The following is a 23,155-nucleotide window of genomic DNA, read 5'->3' as shown; positions in this document are numbered from 1 at the left end:
CAAAAGGGAAATTCACTATAAGAAAAAAGATGGCAGTATGGAACCAGACAGGAAGGCACAAGATGTAGAACATATGCACATGTGTGTGTTTGTGTGAGCGCAATTGTTTTGTGTGTGCGTGAGAGAAAGACAGACAAACACTGGGAAAAAAGGTGAACGCAGTAAGAAAGAACTAATAGTGAAAAAAGTAGATAAATAGTACTGTATTGTTCCTGTTCACATTCTGTTCAAAGTTTACATTTAATTTTACACAAGAGACATAATTTTCGTGACTTATTGGCAGTTCTTGACTTTATTTTACTTTTGTTGTGTTTGATTTAAAATCTTTTGTTATATCCTGTATTACTATCAGCTTTTAAAAAATTGTGCAGAATATTATTATTTGCAATGCCTGTTGCCTTGCTGTTGTACTAAGTGGCATGCTGAACTAGCATTTTCAAATAAACATTTCATAAAACTGATTTTTAATTAAAAACAAAACAACATAGTCTTAAGAATTTTTTCACATCATGTGTAGTAAATTTTCATGATCTTGTCATTCAAGCAGAAAAATATCAAATATTAGTATTTTATTAAAAGGGCAATAATTCCAGGCACTGTAAATAGGTATAAAAGAGAGAGAAGAGGAAAGGTGTTAAATTTTTTTTTTATTAGAGGAAGACTAATTTCTTTTATTAAAAGTTGTGGAATCTGAGCAAACACTTTTTCGTTGGTTTTCTTTATGCACTATTAAATCTTCACTGGTTATAAATTGTACGTGTTATGTAAGAAACATAATCTGTGCTATGATCAAATGTTATTGTTAAAAAAAATGCTTAACAATCATATTTTTGCCATTTATTTAAAGGAACAGCGGGCAATTGAGCGGGAACGAGAGAAGCTACTTATGCTGGAAGAGCGGCAGCATCAGCTTTTGCAGCAGTTGAGGAGTAACAATGAAGACACAAATGCCAACTTCAGCTCCAGCCCCACCACCCCAGTCAGCCTCCTAAATCCAACCACCAGCACCTCTGAACTGGCCACTCTTCGGGAAAGCCTACAGCGCGTGAACTTGAAAATCAGCGCCGCATCTTTGATGATTTGGAATTTCAGCAACTAGAGGTGGGGAGCTAACAAAGTTGAATATATTTCTTACATGGTGATAAGTCAGTGCTTGTCAGTAGTTTTCGTCTTTAACCATTTCTGTTTTCATAAAGTTCTAAATATGGGCATTTGCATTGCTCTGTGTTGTGTATATATATATGGGTAGTAGTGATTTATGATATAAAACCACAAGTGTTTATTTGATAACAGTATAGTATTGACCATTTCTTGGCAGCACCGAATTATCTTTCTTTCTTCCTTTCAAAATTCAGCATGTCATATCTGGTATTTGGTCAACATTGCCAAGTCTGTAGACTGATGAGTTTATGGGTAACTTGGTTGCTTACTCACTTCTTCTAGACAAGTGTATGTTGTGGGTTGTGTTTGGAAATGTGATAAGGGCTGACTTTTTGCATCCATTGCTGTGCACAATCTGCTGCACATTTACATTTGTGTTAAATATGGTTTGGAAGAGTTATTGCAACTATCAGCTAGTTGATAGTTAATACATGCATTGCATCCATGATTATTTTCATGTTAATCCTTTGTTTGTAACTAAAAAGACAGGAAACTAAAGGATAAATTTCTTTGGCCATTGTACAAATCTCTCAGCTCTGTCTACATTTATAAATCTTATAGTACTGTCTCACTCTGTACAGGCAGAAGCAAGATTTGAGGAGGAGAAAGAGAGGATAAGTCACAAGCTTCTTCAGGACCAGACTCAGCTTCTGGTCAAGTATAAAGCCCGGGAGGTTAGTGGTCACAGGATACTTTCCCTTTCTTACACGTTCCTCTTTCATCTTATTTTATCATTTTGTGTATTCCTCTTTTCTTCTCACTTGCTACAAGTACTTTGGTTTGTTAACACTCACTCCCATCCACTCACAGTCCATTGGTTGCTTCAAGAAACTTCCACATGCTGACTAATTTGTATATCTTCTGTTTTTATTTTCTTATCTTCAGGACCGTCTCCAGCAGATCGACACTCAGCAGCGAGAAATGCTCAACAATGTCAAAAGCTCACTAGAGACCCTTGAGCAAGAGCGACTTAAACTGACAGATGTTTTCAAAAAGGTAAACAACTTTTAGTGTTAGGTTTATTGTTATAAATCTCAGTTTAGTTTTATTTTCTTTTTCATTAGTGAACTGCCAGTGTGTACTGTTTATAGTCAACCACCTATTTTACTTTACTATGGTTAGGTATGTTATTTTTTTACTTTCTACAACTGAAGCAAAATTTAAAATATTTAATGTTTGTGTATATAGAGTGAAAGCATTTGAAGACCACTCTTTTGAATCCTATGGGAACCGCATTATTGCTGTAATGAGTTCTTACATATGTGATGACAGACATCAATATAAATTTATTAAATTAAAATACTAAAACATAAAATATTTATTAAAATATAGATGAGTCTGTCTGCCTGCTTTTCTTTTCATTTTTATTTTTTGTTTTCCTCTTTTTGATGATATTTTCATTCCTGAAGATGAATATTAGTTGAGTGCTTTCCCCAGGGAGAGAATGCTATAGGTGTTTTATGTGTTGCTCAACTAATAAATTATTTTTTCAAACATCCTACAATATATTCCACACTTCCCATGAATGCATATGTAGTACATTTAACCGAAACTTGAATTTTACAAAATTTGAACTTACCTAACATGCCACATGCATCATTTTATCCTGTACAGTCAGCTTGGTAGATATGGTAGACAGAAATGAGTGCACAGATGCTTCTTGTCGTCCCTGCATGTGATTATGATGTAGTGCTGAAATCACATAGCCATCCACAGGATTAAGTGACAACAAATGCTTAGGGAATTTTTCTGTGAATTGGCAAAAAGTAGTTTAAGATTTTTGGATCCTTTCGACAGTGCCTACAAATTGTTCAGATGTGGTAGTGATTGCAATTCTTTAATAAATGAATTCTGTATCTTTTGCTTGTGGAACACATGGTACACATCAGGCACACAAAGAGGGAGCAATAGCAGTAATAATAAAGAATATTTTGCAGTTGACACAAACAGGCTGGTTGAAGCATATTCTATTTCAGTAAAGATTCTGCAGTGTTTCTCCATTCTTTGTGATCATGGGAAAGAATGGGAAAAAACTCAGTAATTAATTATAAAACATCTTTGCTTAGGTTTTACTGACAGTAATTATTGTCTAGCATGCTAATCACTAACGTACATTTTTCCCTGTTATATTTACCCTACCGCCTCCCAAAGAATAAAATTAATCAGTAAATTGTCATGAAAACAAAGCAAGTAGAGATAAACTAAATTGGATTATTTTAGTTGGCCGGTAGACTTTTTTTTTTGCATCTCATTTATCATAACAAATATATTTTGTGGGCATGTCTGCTTTAAAGTCAGGTGGCAGCAACTGATTGCCTTGTTGAAAGATAGGTCATGTGCTGAGGTGTGGGGTTGGGGTAGTAAGCATGGAGAAGTGGTGGCATGTGTTTGTAATGCTGACAGTATGATCATAGTAGTGGTAACTTGTGCAGGCAACTACTAGGCTGGCATACTGTCGTTCTTGCCAGGCCGAACTACAAAATATTTTTGTTGTTTCTGTCCGACAAAATAAGAGTATTTTTCTGTTTATCCCTTTCCTGAAGTTTGTAATTCTTATTAAAATAAGACGTGGACGTCAATGCCACATGATAAAAAATATGAAATGTTACCCATTACTTCTAAGATGGTAATGAAGACACCGATATTTGTCTAGAGAACTTTGACAGAATACTGTGTAAAAACTCCAGACGACATTAGAACTGAGAATCAGATTTCAGAGAGGGAAAGGAACAAACTACAGCGACTTGAGGACACTCTACTCACGGACATAGTTGGACTGCTTGCAGACGAATTTTTTAACTTCTAGAATAGGTCACTAGAGGAATTAATTTCCGGATTAACCATCAACGTGACGAATAGACGATGACAGAGGTACAAAAACTGAGGCTTTATGGTCTGTTGTGTTTTCATTTTATTGGCTCGTGGGAAGATCGGGAGCCCTGTATACAAACAATGTCTAAGCTCCTTTTTAAATGTTTACTAAACTATCGCTAGGCGCTCGTTTAAAGGTTAACACGAAACAGCCTAAATGTTAGAAATATTAGCTTAGCTAAGTGTTAGCAATTCAACTAGCGCCTAGCGACATATTGTGCACCCAGGAAGTTTACAATCAGACAACTATGGACGAACATTTTAACCAGAATTTGTAATGTGACGGTTATACAAAACTTTGTCCAGTTAATAAGGGTCTTTAAGCGGGTACATATTGTGGAATATGTGAGTATATTTGGCAAAGTTTGTTATGACCCTCATGGGGAAACTTTGCCAAAGGCATTCACGCTTTGAGATGTGTTTCCGCTGTAAAGAGACTTTTCAGGGGCCGCAGTTATATAACGAGGGTAAGTCGTTGCCCTGGGCAACACGAAGAACTGGAGGACAAGCGTCTTGCTATGAAGCGATGCGCAGCTTCCGAGACAAGACTCTTGACCTTAGTTTCCCCACCCGGGGGTCAACGTTTGACCTGACTTCATATAACTACGGCCCAGGAGTCACGTGACGTAATCAGCCTCCTAAGGTAAACCGTTTGTTGCTGACGTCGTGTCGTGCACCCCACCCTGGCAGATGGGCGTCACGAGGGAGGGTCACGTGCAACGCTCAGGTGTGTAGCATGGCGGTGGTATGTGTTCCAGGAAAAGCAGGCCTTGGCGGATGTGCAAGCAGAGATAGCAGAGGTGTCCCGCATGCTCTCCCTCCCCGACACGGACCCCAGCGATGACCCTTCCGCCTCCGCCTTCGATTGTGAACTAGAGGTAGACCTGCAGCATCTAACTTGAACTCTGCCTTCCTTCATTAACGATTAGGACCCATGATATAAGGTTTTGTCATGGTTCAGTGATTAGCCAATTTAGTCATATAGGGAAATAGGGAAATAGGGGTTAGGGGAGCAGATGATGCTTTTGTTGATATTTTTGTGTGATGTACATGTTTTGTGTAGTCAGAGCAGTGCCAGCTGCATGTAGAGTGAAATATGTTCGGATGTGTGCTTGTGGTGATTGTAATCTTTCTCAGTCTTCTCTTCATGGTACTTGACACTAAGTGGACCTCCGTGTGTGTGTAAATCCTCGCCCAAAGTATTTTAACTGCAGGGCATGTGTGTGCTTTCTTTGTCACCAAAAAGTCTTGTGTTCTGGGTACTGTGAACCATTTCTGTCCGTGGCATGTGCTTTACATATTGTCTAACATCAGGCTGGTATTGTCGCTCCTGGCTCCAGTCATCGGGACATTCACAGTTAGCAGGTCCGATATACACTCTGTTCAGTATAATAACTCGCACATTGCATACCCATCTTTGACAGTGTAGATATTTACTTCGTTTGCTATTAAATACTTTCCTCGTGTTTTCTTTGTTTGTTTATTTGTTGTTGTATTTGGTTATTTTGGCCTTTGTGGAATGGTCCTCGTGTGTCATAATTGCTCTATTTCCAGCCAGAATTCTTTCTCTTTTTTTCTTTATTTTGTCAATATTTGCTCCACCATATTACTGTAAAGATGTTCTGCACATGTGCTTTATTTTGTATACCAGCTTCAGTGTGCTTGTGTTGCTGTATTGTGTTGCCACCAGGACCAAGGCGACAGCAGTTCGCGACATCTGCTTGTTGTGGATGCAGTGGGGGTCGTGCGTCGCCCTGCGTCAGACACCTCGTCGGACGCTCGCAACATTCTCCTCAGCAGCAGCAGCCTGTCTGACTGTGGCAGTAGTGGTAAGGAGGAGAGGAAAAAGTCCACCACTTTGCTGGAAATTGAGCGCAATAGATCACTGTTCATCGAGCAGCAAGGTCAGCACTCATGTAACCCTGACCTTTGGCCCTCTTGACCCACGCTTCTGCATGCGATTTGATTTGTCGGGCTGTTATTAGTGGAGGGAGGGACAAACTCGTTTTTTCCCCAATTATTTAGGTGCTTGCTTTGAGTAGCTCCTTATAGCGGATGTAATGCGGCGTAGACTGTCACACCAGTCTGTTGACGGTATTCACGTGTGTGCCCTTTAACCTCTGGCTGCCTGAGCATGCAGTTACTTCCACTGCTTTGAGGTAAGATTTATATTGAGCTTTATTAAAAAAAAAAGCTCTTTCAATTGCTCGATTGCTGGAAGATATGTACACCGCTTGCAAGATATGGATGCACCTCCATATGTATAAACAGACTGTATATTAGTGTCACAGTTGTCAGTGGGGGAAATTTACCTTTTATCTTGTATTTGTTCTGACATTTTCAAAAGATTGACATAATTTCTGTGCAAGTAGCGTTTTTTAAAACATAAAAAGCAAACAAAAGAAACGGTAATAAAAGACATTTGTCTTACATTTTCTTGATGTCCTATTCGACAGGCGAAATGAGCATGTTTCACATTGTTCTTTTTTTTAATGACAAACTTTAGTAGCCATACTCATATGTATAACAGTAAATATTCAAGGAATCAGTCAGAGTTGAAAGGTTCTGACCTTGTGTAAGTCCACTATTTTTTTTGTTTGTTTTTTTAAAAGTTTCCATGCAACTCATTACTAATACTCGTGTACATTAAGTTTTCCACCATTATTAGGGTTTTGCATGGTTTTCTTACTGATCTTATGCTTATCACTACTAAAATTTGTGTTAATCTAGGAATGGTTTACTAACTTTTAAAAAAATTTTTTAGAGCACTTTTGACTTCTCTTCAGACGAAATATTACATCATATCTGTTAAAAAATTGAGTTTTTTTTTAACCTTTCTAATCCCGTTTTCTATTGCATGCATTTTTTATTACTGTATAGCCATGTCAGGGTTCGAGGGACATGAACCAGTTTTCGGTGGGAAAAAAAACCAAAACAAACACAATTGGACGTGAAACAATGAGTGGAAAAATACAGGGGACAAACAGTGCAGTCAGTCATCTGTAATCGTCCTAGGTGAGCTGCTGTTCAGCGCGTGGAGTTGGGTGTGCACATGCAGCCCTCGACATGCTGTGGCTCGAGTGACAAGGAAGGTCACTGCACTGACTTTTCAGAATCCTCGCATACATGTGGGGGAAAAAAAAATATTATTCTTCATGTTCCGCTTCCCACTTTCTCTTCTGTTTCACTGGCACGCACGCGAGCTGAAACAAACATTAAAAAAGTTGTAACTAACCCACGAAATAAGATATAATTAATAACTCCAGAGGCGCGTGAAGACAGAGGGTTGGATGAGGTTAAACGGTATGAAGAGGGGAAGTGGAGAGATAATATCTAATGTCTTGTGTTTTCTCGTTGTCAACTCCTCTACTGCATCGGATAAAAGGACTGGTGAGGTCTAATTTTATAAATTGCTTTTATTGGAGAATTCATTAGGCGATAATTGGATATTTTTATAGTAATTAATTAGTGTTGTATCGCATTAGAGCATCTTAGTATCGTACCATGTAGTTTAGCTAGGTTGTCAGATTGCCAGGATTTTTGTCAAGGAACAACATAATGTCCACTTTCTTTGTCAACACTTTGTGATTGGACACTCGATTCTTACTTTTTCCGCTTTGGTTTGGCTGTCTCCCCTTCACTTCTTCTGTCTAAGTGCTAGACAGCCGAGTTTTGTTTTTAAACATCACTTTTTTCCATCTGAAATCACCAAGCTCAGCATTCGTCTATTGCCTCTCACTAAAGACCTCTGTGGCGAGTGTATGTTGCATTTATCCAGCATCTGTCCCCTCCCTTGACACCAGAACTGGGTGTCCATCATAGGTCATGCAGTACTGGGAACGAATGAATGGCTTTTTGTCTGATAACAACCTGGCTAATAATGTACAGTAGTCATATTTTGCTTCTCATTCTTCAGTCAAATAAGGGGTTTTAGTAGTAAGTGGGTGGATTGGATGAGGTAAAGCGATTACAGTTTGGGAGAAAAAAAAAATGTGATCAGCGTTCCTCTGGAAGTCGCGAAGTACCGTTAAACCCAGCCAGCCACCCAACTGTACCGTGTTACAATGATGTTGATTGTGTGAGCGACAGAGCCACACACCCTCCACCAGGGGCCCTGTCAGGTTTCAGCAGACCAGGTTTGGGTAGATGCACGCAAAGTTCAGTTAATTGTAGATGGCATCATAGAGCTGTCCTTACAAAAACCTCGTGGTATGCGACATCACCGTACGAACTCGATGACCCCTCGTTTTTTTTTTTTTTTATTTATAAAAAAGCCACTTAAAGGTGCACTTAACAGTGAATAGCTTTTTCCTTTTACAAGATGGTGGATGCCCATGTTTCTAGGAAAATGGACAAACATGTAAATAAAAGTAAAAGAATGGGTTTGGCCCTGGGAAGCTACAGGAAGGCTCAGATCTTTATGCACGCTCACGGTTGTGCGTTGGATTGCGACTAACAACATGTTTGATGTGACAAAGGACACGGCACTCGTGTAGTGGGATGTTGTGATGTTGTGGCTTTGTTTCCGCTTCTTTGTTTTATCCATTTTTTTCTAATCTGTCTGTGCGTTTGGCATGAAATTATCTGCTAACACATATGCATGACAACACTCCTTTAGCCTTGTTATTTTTTCCTTGCATTTGTTTGGCCTTTTATATTCATTTTATATTGAACTTGATGTCGTGCATGATTGATTTTTCTTGCCTTCGTCTGCTTGGTGAGATGATGTGGAAAGGGCAGATAACAACTGAAATAAATTTTCCCCGGCTACTTGTGTTAAACTAGCCTTCAGCAGTGAAATACTATGACTCTTCATCCTGTTCATAGTGAACAGAATATTTTGTATTTGTTTATGGTCTGTGGATCGGATTATACTGTTACATTGTTGTGTCGAGTGAAAAATTACAACAGGATGTTTTATCACCATTGTAGATATGGAGGAAGCTGAAAGAATAATGTACGGACAGCAGAAAGAATATGAAGTTTTATCGATAGCTTTGACATGGCACTAAGCAAAGAGTGTCTGTTATTGAATCTGTTGAAATGTATTTAATTTCATTCCAGCATTTCGATTCGATTTTCCTGCCCTCGCTTATTAAAGGCAAACAGCATTTTTGGCTGAGAAGTATCTCATCCGCTTCTCTTTGGCGATTCTACATTGACATAAATGGTCAGATAATTGAATGAACATGATATTCTGTAAGAACTAGCGTGACCAGCCACACAGACATCCTTCTTTTTGGGGGTTTTAACCAGCAGGTATGTAATGTCGGTGGCGTGCACGAAGCAGTTTTGAAAGACTAGTCAACAGTGATTTTATATGTGCACTCCAGGCAGACTGGCTGGTTATCTTGTGGTTGCCCGGGCTGCTCCCCCAGCTCCCCCAGCTCCACTTATTAAAGGAAATGGCTGTCCACTTCAATTTGGAGTATCGTAAGTGTCGTGAGACATTCATCACAGGTCCTCACTTCAAAGCAATGGTGTAGACTTAAAGAACCTCTTTGCTGCTTTTCTGATTATCTATGTTGTGTACTGTTAAGGATGTAGTCGGCTGCTTCTTGTCATTCCGACTTTCAACTTCAGTGTTTTCGCGATCTGCTTTTCTCCTCGGTGAGGTTCAAATGATTTTATTTCTCGAAGCGGTTCATCGACTTCTCAACTTCTGTTCTCGCAGAACGTGGCTTCTTTGCTTCTCTCATCTAGAACATCCTCAGTCTACTCACATCGTCCTTTTGCCGCTGATATCATCTGGTGACATCGTCTAGGAGAAAGCTGAATTGTTTGGACACTTGCTTGTAATTGAAGTATCATGGCGGAAAGCTGCTGACTAAAAGATTCAATTTGACATGTATGGTCAGATTATCATTCCTTTATAATGATATTGCTTAAATCACGTGACCACACAATGGAAACCACTCTGAGGTCGGCGCCTCAGAACAGATTTCAATCAGTCGTGTGTAACGAGCAGTTGACGGTTCACTGATGACCTAAGGCCGCTAACGATGAGCATGATTTATCAGGAGAGATATCTCAAGTGGAATCCTTTCGTTTTTTGTATTCGTCAATCCGTAGGCTCTGTTGATTGACAAACAAGTAAAAACTCGCAAATGAATATACGTGTTTTGCACATTTGTCAAAATAATCAGAATGAAAGCAGCTTTCTCATTTTCCTAACCCAGAATACAAAATAATTACAGGGAAGATCAACGTATTTTGTTTTAAGAGAGGTAAATATTTTTGGACACAAAAACATTGAAATTGTGTCAGTGTAATTCCTTTCCAATCTTGCATCACCATCGAGAAGTAAGAAGTTAGAGGATAGCTCATTTAATCACAATAACAGAAAATGTTCTCTGCCTCGGTTATTAAGGCAAACAGAGCTGTTGTCATTTCATGCTTCTTTCCATCTGCAACGGTGATAAGTACATGTTTTAGTTTATGTTTATTATTTTTTTCTATAATTAACAACTTATGATAAATATGCTCTTATTCGCATTTAAGCCAATTACTATCAAGGGTTTTGTTGCTTCTCACAGTACAGCCTGTAAGTTTCTTATACGAGTTTTTCGTTGTTGACGAGAAGGGTGATGCAGAGTCTACTCATCCAACAGGTGGCTTCATCATGGACCAAGAGCGACGACGAATCGAAGAGTTGAGACGTCGAGCGGCTGACGAGGGCAAGGCCATGTGGGAAGCGGAGCGCCGTCTACGGGAGGCCAACTGCAAGAGCTTCAACTCCATCGAGTCGGAGGATTCCAGTGTCTCCTCCAGCTGCGACACGCCTTCAGAAAAGGAAACAAGGTCAGTAGCTATCTTTTACTTCAGATTCTGTGTGAGACCGATCTCATCTACTGATGCCCACGAGCTTCGACACAAGGTAAGTGTTTAACGCTTTAGGAAACTGCATCATCATCATCATCATCATCATCATCATCATCATCATCATCAATCATCAATCATCATCATCATCATCATCATCAATCATCAATCATCATCATCATCAATCATCACAATCATCGTAACTTTTACCTGTCTGTTTGAAACTCATTGTTTTGGTGTCAGTTTTTCATGAATTAATCAAGAACATTGACGTTTTCATCTGTGCTATGCATGCTAACATCACCTGGCGTCTGTAATACCATTGATCTGTTCAACATCTGTACACTTTGTCTTGTGTAACACGTGAAACACCCTGTGTTACAGAACTGTGCGTCTTCACTATGACAGCTACACGAATCATTTCTTTTTTGTGTCATCAATTTCATTCAATGTTAAATGTAACTGTACATTAGATATCTTCTGAAATTTAATACTGTCATACAACTTTAAGTGGGACAGGGAAATATCTCCCACAGTTAAAGTTTAGACTGAAATTATCAACATCCAGAGACCGTTTAAATAATTAAAATAGCATTTTGCACAGTATTTAAGATAAAAGTTGTGTAAAAAGATTTGTCCAGTGTAAAAGCGAGTTTTACAATATATGGTACATTTTTTTTTTTGAAGGGGTAAACTGCTGTTAACCGATTTGTAATAATAGTTTCCTATGGTTGCCATTAAAAAAAAAAAAAAAAGGAAAACAACGTATCATCAGCAAAAAGGCCGAATTTCGATCTCAGATAATTGGATGGTCCAATTCGACTGTGTGGCTTACAGTAGAAATTGCAGGCCTTGGCCGAACTACAGTGTGGAACACACTTGGTGGGAAGGTAGCAAGGTGTCCCCGCCCTGTTTGAGTGCGTGGAGACTTTACGATCGACGAGCAAGCTGCTGCTGTAGCATCGATGCCCCTTGCACTTCGCCGTCTCGCAGATTCTCGCGTGAAACAAAGGTTCTGGAACATGCTTTCAAGCGCTCTGGTGGATTTACAAGCCGTCTGCTTATCTAAATGACTCCCGTCCCTGCCAGGTCGGTTCAGGTTTTTTTTTTTTTTTTTTTTTTTGTTTTTGTTGTTTGCCCAGAGGCCATAAACTAATAAGGAGCTTTGTTCATCGGTGTTCACGCAACAAGCACTTTCCTACCTTCCGTTGTCAGGGTGGGTGTGATTTTATTTATCGCGATCTGCTTTTTTCAATCCTTCATGGCATGCACACGCAAGCGCCACTCACGCACATACACGGATACATATTGTGAAACTACTTTTTTTTAATAAATTACTGTGACCGTTAAACTGATTTAGTCGTTACGTGTCCTCACCGACTGGTTTGCTTTTGTTTGGTTAATATCCGATTTCCACGAGAGAGTCATTTTCTCTCTTTTTCTACTTTTTTTTTGGGAGGGGATGGGTATTGAACTCGTGTTTATAGTAGGTGACAGCTCGATACAGATTCGTGCCGCGGGGCCACTCAGTGGCATACATCGCATGCTAAGTAAGGGCGGGCCACAACCACTGTAACACCGTTAGGATAACACCACGTTCAGCCACACCAGGACACGTGACTAGGCCCAAGGGCTATTACCCTACTGCCACTTGCTTTGGCCAATTTACGTGAGGGTCTAGGGAAGGGAAATACATGCTGGGTAAGAGGGGAGAAGTAGGAGAGAAGATAATTTGTCTTTAACTGCTGAAGAACTTTGATACTAATTACTCAATACAGTAAGTCAAATGCAGTCTAGTTCTGAAAATTCAGTTCACTGCCGTGTGTTTTCTAAAATATCAGAGTAAGGTACTATTTTGGGTGAATAATCTACTTTCTTTCGAGATATATCTTTTCTAACATCACAATTGTACATATTACTCCTTACTAGACCTTTAAGTTAGAGCTGAACTACTTATCTAACCTACTCTTCACTGTGGTCGTTATAAACCACACCAAAATTATTTTGAAACCGTTTAGCAGAAGTTTTTGCATGAATGTTATCTAAAAACTCGGCAAGGTCTATATTTGTCCGACAGAGAAGGATTTTTAGCTAAAACCTTCTTTACCCCGGCTTTAACGTTTAAAATTCATATTTTCCTTTTTTGTAACTGGTTTATCTGTTGGAAAACAATCGCCAGCCATCATAACGATGTGTGTTGAAAGGATTAAGGGTGGAGGGCCTCATACATGTGCACGGGATAAGCTTGGTATTTCTTAATTGGCGCATGCCTGCGGAAACCATGAACTCGCTTGCAGAAAAGGAGACAAGGATCCCGTGAAATGGTATCGGCTTTTGTCGGTTCAATCTTCTTTTAGAGGGTTAGAATGGAGTAAGGTGGGTGGAGCTGGAAGAAATCACTTTAAAAAAAAAATTGTAACGGTTGCATTTGCATCCGAGGCTCGAGGTTTTTCTTCTTTTTCTCTGAATGTGTGTGTGTCGGTGGTTTTGTGTCGAGAGAGAGATTGGCCAAGATGTGAAGTTCCCACAAGTTCTGGATGTCAACGGCTGTGTGTATACCCACTCTAGTCCGCCACCCGATGGATTGTTTCTCGTGTTTAGCGCCCAGTCAGCTGTCGTTGAGCGCTAACCGCGGTCATAAAGCCGGTTAACGCCCTCGCGCTAATCGCATCTGTTGATCCAATGTAAATGTGGGGCGAGATTGTTTGCACGAGGTTGACAAGACCTCCAACTCATGCCACCCTCATCTTACTCAACGTTTCTCTTTGTTTCTCCTCCGCCTCTCTCACTGACTCATTCTCTTTCCTTTTACTTTCACACACAGAAGGAATAAGGTTTGGAGAGATCAGTTGATGAGAGAGAAAGAGATGGGACTGGCCATTCGCTTGATATGGTTCATGTTTCTCCCTGCACGTAAGCCAGGGATCGAGGGAAACTTGTCATGTCCTCTTTATTGTATTTTATGTTCGAACATGCATGCACGTGCAGGTACATTAGCGAATTCTCCAGAGGGACTCTAAGCTCGGATGTTATTGGTTTGCCTACAAGGTCGCTGCATAGCCCTCGGCTGTTCAACTCTCGCGCTTGTGAAGAGAATCCAGTTTGTGGTGTAAACTATCCGGTAATTTCCTCCCTTTTTCATTTGACGACATCGAGCAGAATGAGGCGAGATTATGTTTATTAAGAAGCAATAAATAAACGGTTAATGATGCTTACACGTGTTTTGCCAACGTTCATAGGACAACAAGAGCCTCATTTTGCATGCAGGTTCTCTCCTCTCTATCATCCCCGGTATTGCATTGCGATCGGTGCCTGGTTTGTTTGTTGTTGTTTTTTTGGGGAGGGAGTGTTGTTTTCGGGCAAATTTACCTCTGATCTTGTCCATGGCAAGCTATGTGCAATCATTGTCTACCATCATTGGTCCTTGCCGGCTTATAATTGAGCCATGGCCTCGACCTTTCTTTCCAGCTTTTTCCCCAGCATGCCGGGAGAAAACAAGCTACCTGTTGTCAGTGTCGTCAAGGAGCACTTTCTTTGCCAGCCACTCAAGCTGGTCTCAAAGGTTCGATCTTCACGCCGAGAGTATCTAAACTCGCCAAAGCAGCTTTGCTGGCGAACTGAAGACATTTTCAGTCTCGGTGTGAATAATAAACACTCCCCGGCAGTGATCCGCCTGCGGATTCCATGTTCTTTGACTGGTCCCTGCAGACTTCTGAACCGTTCTCCAAGGCTGAGAGGCTCTCACCTCGCGGGAGCAGTCGTCTGCGGCTTTCAAGACGACGAGGAGAGCGTAAGACCTGCTGCGGCCAACTTCTTGTCGAGGGCCTGCCGACAGCTGCATTCAGCACGTGGCTTGCTTTCCGGTTTCGTGCTAAAATAGCATTTTTCACTTCCTTCTCTTCTCCCTTTCTTTCTCTCTTTCTCTTTTAAAGAGAATCGTTTTAGTTTTGCCCACGGTGCATGTTTTTATTGTAATATGTTGGGGGAGTGGTGTTCGCGAAAGAGGAGGAGTGTTGTTGATTTTATCATTCGTCCTCATCTCTTGCAGTTGCTATGAATTTGTAGAGGTTGAGCTCACGAACATGTAAATCTGTTGCGTGTTCATGTTTTGGGATGACCAGACTGTTCATTAGCCTGATTTTGGAATCTTAACAGCACCTATGGCTTAAAAAAAAATTCTCAGATAATTGACCTGAAATATTTGAAACTGAGGACTGATGTTTTTCCTTTGACTGTTGTCCATCTTGGTGTCTTTGGTGTTTGTTTGTCATCAGATTAGTATTTTTCGCATTGATCTCCACGATGTACAGTTTTGATGGCCTTTAGCATGCCCTTTGTTCTGGCCATGTTTCCCGTCTGTGTCATTAGTAAGCGGCTAATTTGTGATTATTCTGCGCTAATACTGACAGTACCCTCCTCATCATACACTCATCTAAAAGACAATCACCAGCTCATGCAGGAAATGACTTCTTAATAAACACTGGTCAGAGAGTGGTGTCCGCCTGTAATGTTATGTCCGCAACTAATGACCAGACGAAGTCTGTAATGCCACGTTGATCCACAATATCTCATATCAGGCACCCCCCCCCTCCCCTTTCCCCCGACACTGTACATCTGTTTGTTGCCTTCCTTCCATCCCCTCCTATCCCACTGCAACCCTCTCTCCGTCTCACGTTGATTGCCTTTCTGTTTCTCTCCTTTGTTTTTGAACTTCCCTCCCCCCTGACTCTACCTACCCTCACCCCAACCCACATTTCTGGATTTCTTCACTCTTATCGCGGCCCTCATCCCTCATCCTTGCTAGCTTTCTCTTTCTGTCTTTCTCTCAGACTTTGTATCGGCCACAGCAGAGTGTCTAGCCCACGTCCGTGTTCCTCCTCAAGGAGCAAATTGCAAAGATCATTGTTCATGACTGTGGAAGTAATAAAGCGCTGGCCCCAAGACCAGGCTATTATGTACAGTAAGTATGAGAAATGTCAGGGGGCTAAACATTTATTCCCCGAGCTCGCGCACACGCGCGTGCAAACACGCACAAGCGTTCTCTCTCTCACACACACGCACGCGCCGCTCACTCTCCTGATCTATGTTTTCCTTCAATTTTCTTTTTTCTTTTTTGAATATCACGAGGAGGCCGCCATCCGCTACGATATTCAATAAGAAAATTTAATAAACTAATGAAACTGAGCAATAAATGTGTATTAACTGCGTTTTTCAGTCTCTCCATCTTCACCACTCACGTGCTTAATCCTATCCTCGGTATAGCTCTTGGAACGATGTATTGCCAATGTTATGCTTCCAGGAGGTTTATTGAGTAAGTGAGCGTGGGGAGAGAGAGAGAGTGAGGGGAGGATGATATCGTGCTTTCCCCATTTTTTCAGAGGGCGGAAGCCTGTTACCGTCTTGGGCTTAGGGGGGATCACGTGGGAAGAGATGATGGAGCGCCCGGATATGGAATCTGCCAGTTATGCGATGCGGGAGGCCATGGCACTTTTGCAGGCGGAATGTTGTAATCGCTGTCTGGACAGTTTAGGTTTGGTTGTTTCCAACCAGCAAAGTATACCTTCACAGTTTCTAGAGCAGCCTGCAAGTACCGCAGTTCATAAAGGTCAGACTTCATTGTCAGTTGTGTGGGTGTATGAGGAGGGTATGTACCCGGCCCATGCCTTATTCTTGTCATTCAAAGTCCGAGTGTATGACGAGGGTATGTACCCGCACGTGTGTGTGACAGACAGGTAAAGAGAGCAACTAAAGGTAGTAATCACGGAAATTTCGCTAGATGTCTAGGACCATATCGACGCCCATGGTTACTTCATCATCTCTCATCCCACCAAGTCCTGTGGATTCATATCCAAACCAAAGTCGGCGACAAGTTACGAGGACATTTCAGCAGAAACCTCATCTCAGGGGCCGGGGAGACCTAATGAGATGACAGTGGAAGCAAGCACAATGCCTTTCTCACTCTCTCTGCATGTGCGCTTAATAGCATAAAAACAACAGGCACACCCACTGTGATTTCCGACATAGTGATAACGAGACTCAGAAATTAAAATAGAAGCCACTCGTGACTTTTCCTCCTGTCCTTCGCCTCCACTGATGTGTGTCAAAGGTTAAGATGAACAGAAAACTGAAGAAAAGTTCTTTTTTGCCCACTCTCGCTACGCAGGGCGGAACGATTAAAAAAAATATTCTTTTGCAGAAAGTAGTTCTGAGGTGAAGGTTGTCCGTATCTCTACATGGTGGCGGAAATGAGATGATCTAGATTTAGGTTTAAGTTTATTTTCTTCAAATTTTTCCTTTACTGCCTCGAGTATTTGGTGACTGACTAATAAACCTTTACATATTTGGATGGTTGTATTACAAATATTTTTTCGGAACAGCGATAAATACGAGCTGTGGGTGTCGACACCTGGCATAATATGTCGTTAAATAATTCTTAATTAACACAAATATCCAGATGTCACCCCCGCTGTGTATTATGATAGTTACACGACTTGAATGTAGGGAGTCGTGTAGGATGTTTGGACAGGAAGTCGATTATTCCGATTGTGTCTGTTAAGTTTCTTCTCCCGTCCCCCCAAAGATGTGATTAATTCTTAAGTGACGATCACTGGCCCTCAAGTTGTTGACGAGAATGGAAGGTGGGTGTGGGGTAAGGAGATGAGGATAAATAAAAACAATAAGTCGTAAGGGGGGGAAGAAGTTAAGAGATGGTGGGTAGGGGTAGTAATCTGTTGAAAAAGAGAGAGAAAAAAAGAGGTGGTTATGAAAAGAGAAGCGAGCGGTAGTGGTGATGGAAATTGAAAATTACTTCTCCAATCTCAGCGGCGGGCCGACCAATAGGAGCAATTTCCTGTCCTTTGCCGCCCCGCGCCGCCGCCGCTTTTTTCTCAGCTGCTTCTTCTAATGAAAAGCCGGTCAGGTCAGCTTGCCGTGTCCCCACGTGACTCGCCACCACCCTTCCGGAGAGGTCAGCAAAGTGGTGATTAAGATCCAAGGGCTTGCAACGCTCGTTGATTTACGATGGATGAGAGAGAGAGAGAAGGGGGAGTGCGCGAGAGTGTAAAGTTAAGAAGGGAAGTATTCAAGCTTTGCGAGAATTGCATGTCGATAGAAATGTCGATACTTGTTTGCCGAGGGTTGTCAAAAAATACTGTACGTCCTCTTGGTGTATACATAGAGCATTGTGTAAATGTTTTTTTTCTTTTTTCATGCGCGTCAGGTGTGTGTGAGAGAGTTTCCAGCTGAGCAAACAAGAGGAACGCAGAGTATATATAGTTTATAGATGGGACATGACCCTAGAGGGAGACAAAAGAAGCAAGAAGAGACACCTTAACTCGACAAGCAACTTAGAACCTTTCAACAACAAAGATCAGATTAATATTTTGATATCCGTAGGTTGGCATGAATAATATTTTAGCTAACAGGTTCTTTTCGAGTCACCGGATTTAGTGACCTCTGCAATGTGTTGAACCTCGGTCACGTGTTGACATCCCCACCCGCTAAACGTCCAAGATGGTCGAGTGAAGTAGATGGCGACCTGACCTGCTAAACACTCAAGACAACCATGATACCACCCAAGAAACTAAACCCAAAGATTGTCCTCAAAGATCCCATCGCCGTCAAGTCACGTGACTCCTAAACGGCCAAGATGGCCGTGAAAGATCCCATGACACCACCCTGACCTGCCAAGTACCCAAGGTTTAAGACTGTGAGATAGCTATTACACTACCCAACACTTGGCCCAGGCCAGCGCCCATGCCTTGTTCTTGTCATTCAATGTCCGGGCACGAGACCTTAATTAATTGATTTTTGAGAATCGATCCTCGGAGAAGCCTAAAGACCACCGCACGAATTTAGTGCCGTGAAACGTTTTCCATGTTGCCGACCGGTTTCAGAGCAGTTAAACACCAGTGGTAATTTAGGTTTGAAAAAAAAAAAACCAGTCTTCAACACCTTCGCAACATTTCTTTTTATTAAAGACAAACCACGTGGTTAACAGACTGATTGTGCGCGTGTTAGTCTGGCCGACAAAGAGTCTCTAAAAGTGATTTTATGTTGTTTTGTGAATTCTTCTGTAAATCATCGGTTGATTATCCAGGTGGCGGTTTGTTGCGGTTTTAGTACTGGGTTTGTTGGCCATGAAAATTAGAAGTTGAAAAATAATTGACTGCATGGCGTGCGGCGATGGCGACTTGGATGTTGTGGTACTCGCCGCACTTCAAAAGGGAGAGAAAACATGGACACAATAATGACTGCAAAAATACGACATGAGGGGATGTTATCGCTGAACTTGCAGGGGCAGTCAACCGTGTCTTGCAGCTACTTGTCTTCCCTTAGACCGTCACTGGTTTAAAAATTCTCGTTTTTTTTTTTTCTTTTTTTTTTATTCCTATGCGGTAATCTGGTCCTCTTTGTTTGTTTGTTTTTTGTCGCCGCTACACATGCTCTAATTTAAGAGCTTTAATTTGATGGGATTACAAAGCCTTGTTTAGAGAACCCTGCAATGTTGAAGTTCAGGGTCCACGGTCTTCAACAGTAATCATTCGACTGGTTCGTTCTGGTTCATGGGTAACCGTAGCTATGCGGAGGTCCTTTGTTTGTGTGTCAAAGACCTGATGAGATGATAAAGATGAGGGAGACGAGGAGAATGGGATTTTGGTGCAGTGGAAAACGAGGCTGAATGCAGGAGATGCCTTTAACCTGCTCGGGGCGCATCCTTAAAAGCTTTTGCTATTTCCACCGAAAATTACTCGCGAAGAGCCTCGTGTTTACTGCCATAGTTTCAAAGACTCCAGAAACTTTTTGTTTAGTTATTAACGACTTCGGTTGAAAGTCTTGCAGATGATATTAAACACCCATAAATTCCTCCTTCCTCTCATTTGTTTACTACCCTTTGGAAAGAAATCGCATCTCGAGGTATCTCACCATGCCGGAGACTGCAGTTTCGTCAGTGACCAGGAGACAAGTGACTATCGACTTTTAATTATTTGTTTGAAAAATAACTATGGAAAAATATGAAGTATGGGAGTCTGGTAACGGCTTCTGGTCGCTCGATCCAGCCAGTCGATCATACTGTTTACTCCGCGATCCAAATGTTGTTTCAGCCATTTTGCCAGATGATGAGGCCTCAAGTGATAGCAATGAGTTGCTGACCTGTTTTGCGGGCAGCCCCCGGAATTGTCGATTATCTTTTCATCAGATTTGTCGGGATGGAGGTGGTAGTGGAGGAATGAAAGAGGAAGAGGAATTCTACTGTTTATTAAAGAGATCGTGAGACTTTCATTATGTGGACATCAACAATGCTGATGACTGTATGGACTCCTGCTTTTATGAAGAGCACTCAATAATAATTGAAACTTATACATTTTGTATTAATTGGTTATTTTTGTGAAGGATTTCAACTCATTAGTTAATCTCTTTAATCACTTTTTTATTTTTGTCGTCAAAACTTTTTCCTCTGCAACTCTACTTCCATAGCTTTTCTTGTTGTTTTTTTAAAAAATAGTTTGTAACTGTGCTACATTGTTTATTTCTCGGGCTGCTCTTCCGTTGCAGAATATTTAGCTCAGCAGGCAAGTCCTTTGTTATTCTTACTAAGTGCTTTGAAGCAATAGTTCTTTAAGAAGAGGCTTATGTCCTGAACGCCTGCTTCAGAAATAATAACAAAGACTGAGGTGTTTTGAAATTACTCAGTGTGTGTGTGTAAATGGCTTTTTGTTATTAGAGGTCAGGATTTGTTGTGAATAATGTATTACACATGTTCACACAGGTGCGTGCCTCGGTTAGCGTCTGTCACCAATACAGTGAGGGTTGACTTGCCTGGGTTCAGTTCTCGTTTCGGGCTCGCTGTTCTTTCTCTGCATGTGGCATCTGTTGACAGGGTTGGCTGCCTTGTCTTAGTTGTGTCAAACACCAGTCTTCCACCTCTCTCTCTCTTTCTCTCACTCTGTGTGAGTGAGCCTTTAGCAGCACAGCAACAGCATCGCACCCACGCCAGCTACAACAGCTTCTACCAGACTGGTCCGTCCAGCGCTGGCCGCTTTGACATTTGATTGTCCGCGCTCCACCACGTGGGCTGACAGGATAGGATAAGCTTCAGCCTCCCTCCTGTCTTTTCCTCCGTGGTTACTGCAGCTCAGTTCAAAATAGACAGTGGTCTACCCTCGTGTATCAGTGGACAGTTACCCCAAGCGTACAAGTTGGACAGGGCGCGCGACACGAGTGGCTCACCGTGCCAACAGAGATGTAAGCTTCACTAAATGTCTGACTGACTTGGTGTGTTTATATCAAGCGCTAGAAGTCTGCTCATCTTTGTAGGCTGGAAGCTGAGTGGATATCATCCCAACTTTGCTGTGTTTTATTTATTCATGAACCTGAACAGCTGTGCAGATTGGTATGTATATTTCTTCTTAAAAAAAAGTGGGAGAGAATGTTCGAGAGGAAAAGTGTTACAAAAGTGAGCGTGTGTGTTTGTGCGCGCGCCACCTTTCACTAAGAACATCGCCACTTCAATAACTGCAAGAGCAGATGATTTATTGGTTGATTGACAAATTGATTTTATCCGATTAGCAGTCCTCATCCATTAGTCCACTCAAGGAGAGAATTGCACGCAAAAAAAAAAAAAAAAAACCCACTGCGCCGTTATCACTACAAGTCAAGCACGCGCTTTTACCCACACACACACAGAGCCAAGTGATTGATTGCCACCCCTCCCCCAAACCTCCTCCCTCTAGAACTTTACCGACGGATCATACTGGCATCATTGACACATTCTGCCATTTGTTGCCTCCTTCGCTCTCCGCCATCGGACCTGCGCCTGGCATGCGGTGTTTGCACGGCCCTGTATGGACAGGATTACGGGAGGACATTCCGAGCAGACCCTGGCCTGTTTACCTCCACCTTGTTCACCCTGGCCTCTCCCCCGGGTTCCCCATGTCGATCCTCACAAATTTGCGACGAGAGTTGGCCGAGATCTGTCTCGCACGTAGTTAATATCGGTTCCTACTTTTGTTGGACTGGTAAAGTGCTTCCATTTCTTCAGTGCCTGGGAAAGGGAGGACCTACATTCCCCCGTCATTTCTGTCGGACGGATATTAGCAGTCGGATGATGTCCAGGAGATTTACCCCGGTCTTACTTGTCCTGCCTAGGTAAATGAAAGTTCACGTACCATGTTCATGTTGACTGTTCTTTTAGAATGGATTTTATTTTTTTTTTAATCTTTACTGCTTTACAGTGTTTATTTAAAAATGAAAAAAATGCAGTTGTATTGATATGTAACCAACTTTATATATTGTATATATTGTAGACAAACCTCTGTACTGTTACTCTTATTGCGAAAAGACCATCATAATAATCAGTGCACGAAAGTTATAAGTGTGGGATGTTCTCAAGTACAGACATTCCTAACATATTGAATGTTATTTTATAACTAGGATTAGATGTCGAGTTGTCTTTCAGCGCCATTTAAATGTCAGAGGGATGTTCTTTCGGTCAGTAAGGTTACTTTTTCTTTTGAGCAAGTGTACCAGCATCGTTTCATACAACATTGCAAGATCATTGTTTCGCGGTCTGTCATTCTCATTCCCCACAACTCCAACCTTTCTTTTTCCTAAGTCACAAGATAAAGAGAGAAGCGGCTTTCTGATGTCTCGGCAGACTACACTACAAACGCAAAAATAAAATAAAACTAAAATGAATCGAAAGAAATGTATAATTTCTGAAAACAGCCTTATTTGAAAACGATTCTTTTAAAATGTTGCAGGTCTTGGCATAAATCATCGCTTGGGTTCGCTTCTGTCATTATCCGCTTTTCTCGCCAAGGAAAGAACGCTTAGAAGTCGTTAAAAGACGGGTAGTAACTGCTTCCTGGGGCCGACTACTCGGGGGTCCTTTGATTCCTCGCGAACATAAACCCCTGAAGTGCCTGCTCTGTGTCTGGTCTTCATCGCCTGCTTCAAAGCGACATTTTGTCCACGTGGCACTCTTGAAGCACGGGAGTAGGAGCATGGAATAGGCTTGCAATAAGACATTAAATACAGTAGAGGAAGAATATCAGTGTAGTACGAACATTCTCGAATTGATTTGTTAGTGACTAGGAATGACCTGGTGTAGCCAGGTGTATGTGTGTACCTGGGTCACCGAAACTGGTGTACAGGTACGACTAATTAACATATGCTCCTTGCTGTCCCATTGGCCGGGGTCTTCACAACATTAATGTAAAGGAATACTGAGCTGTCACAGTATCCATTGGCAGTCTCTTCAGTTGCCATCAGTTGCCCTACAAGGATCATAGCCTTTGCAGAA

At 41.5% G+C, this 23,155-nt stretch overlaps 1 protein-coding gene across 1 annotated transcript in view; it reads left to right on the top strand.

Moving 5' to 3' along the window:
* Positions 1-23,155, top strand: part of LOC112567902 (pleckstrin homology-like domain family B member 1) — a 121,607-nt gene that overhangs the window by 53,493 nt on the left and 44,959 nt on the right. The window contains 7 exon segments of the mRNA XM_025244777.1: positions 848-932; positions 986-1,101; positions 1,743-1,835; positions 2,047-2,157; positions 4,791-4,910; positions 5,723-5,936; positions 10,644-10,833. Coding sequence (XP_025100562.1) covers positions 848-932; positions 986-1,101; positions 1,743-1,835; positions 2,047-2,157; positions 4,791-4,910; positions 5,723-5,936; positions 10,644-10,833 — 929 coding nt within the window.

This window comes from Pomacea canaliculata, linkage group LG7 (genome assembly GCF_003073045.1).
Source record: "Pomacea canaliculata isolate SZHN2017 linkage group LG7, ASM307304v1, whole genome shotgun sequence".
NCBI classification, from domain to species: domain Eukaryota; kingdom Metazoa; phylum Mollusca; class Gastropoda; order Architaenioglossa; family Ampullariidae; genus Pomacea; species Pomacea canaliculata.
The sequence above is the reverse complement of the archived record's forward strand: the minus strand, read 5'-3'. Positions and strand labels throughout refer to the sequence as shown.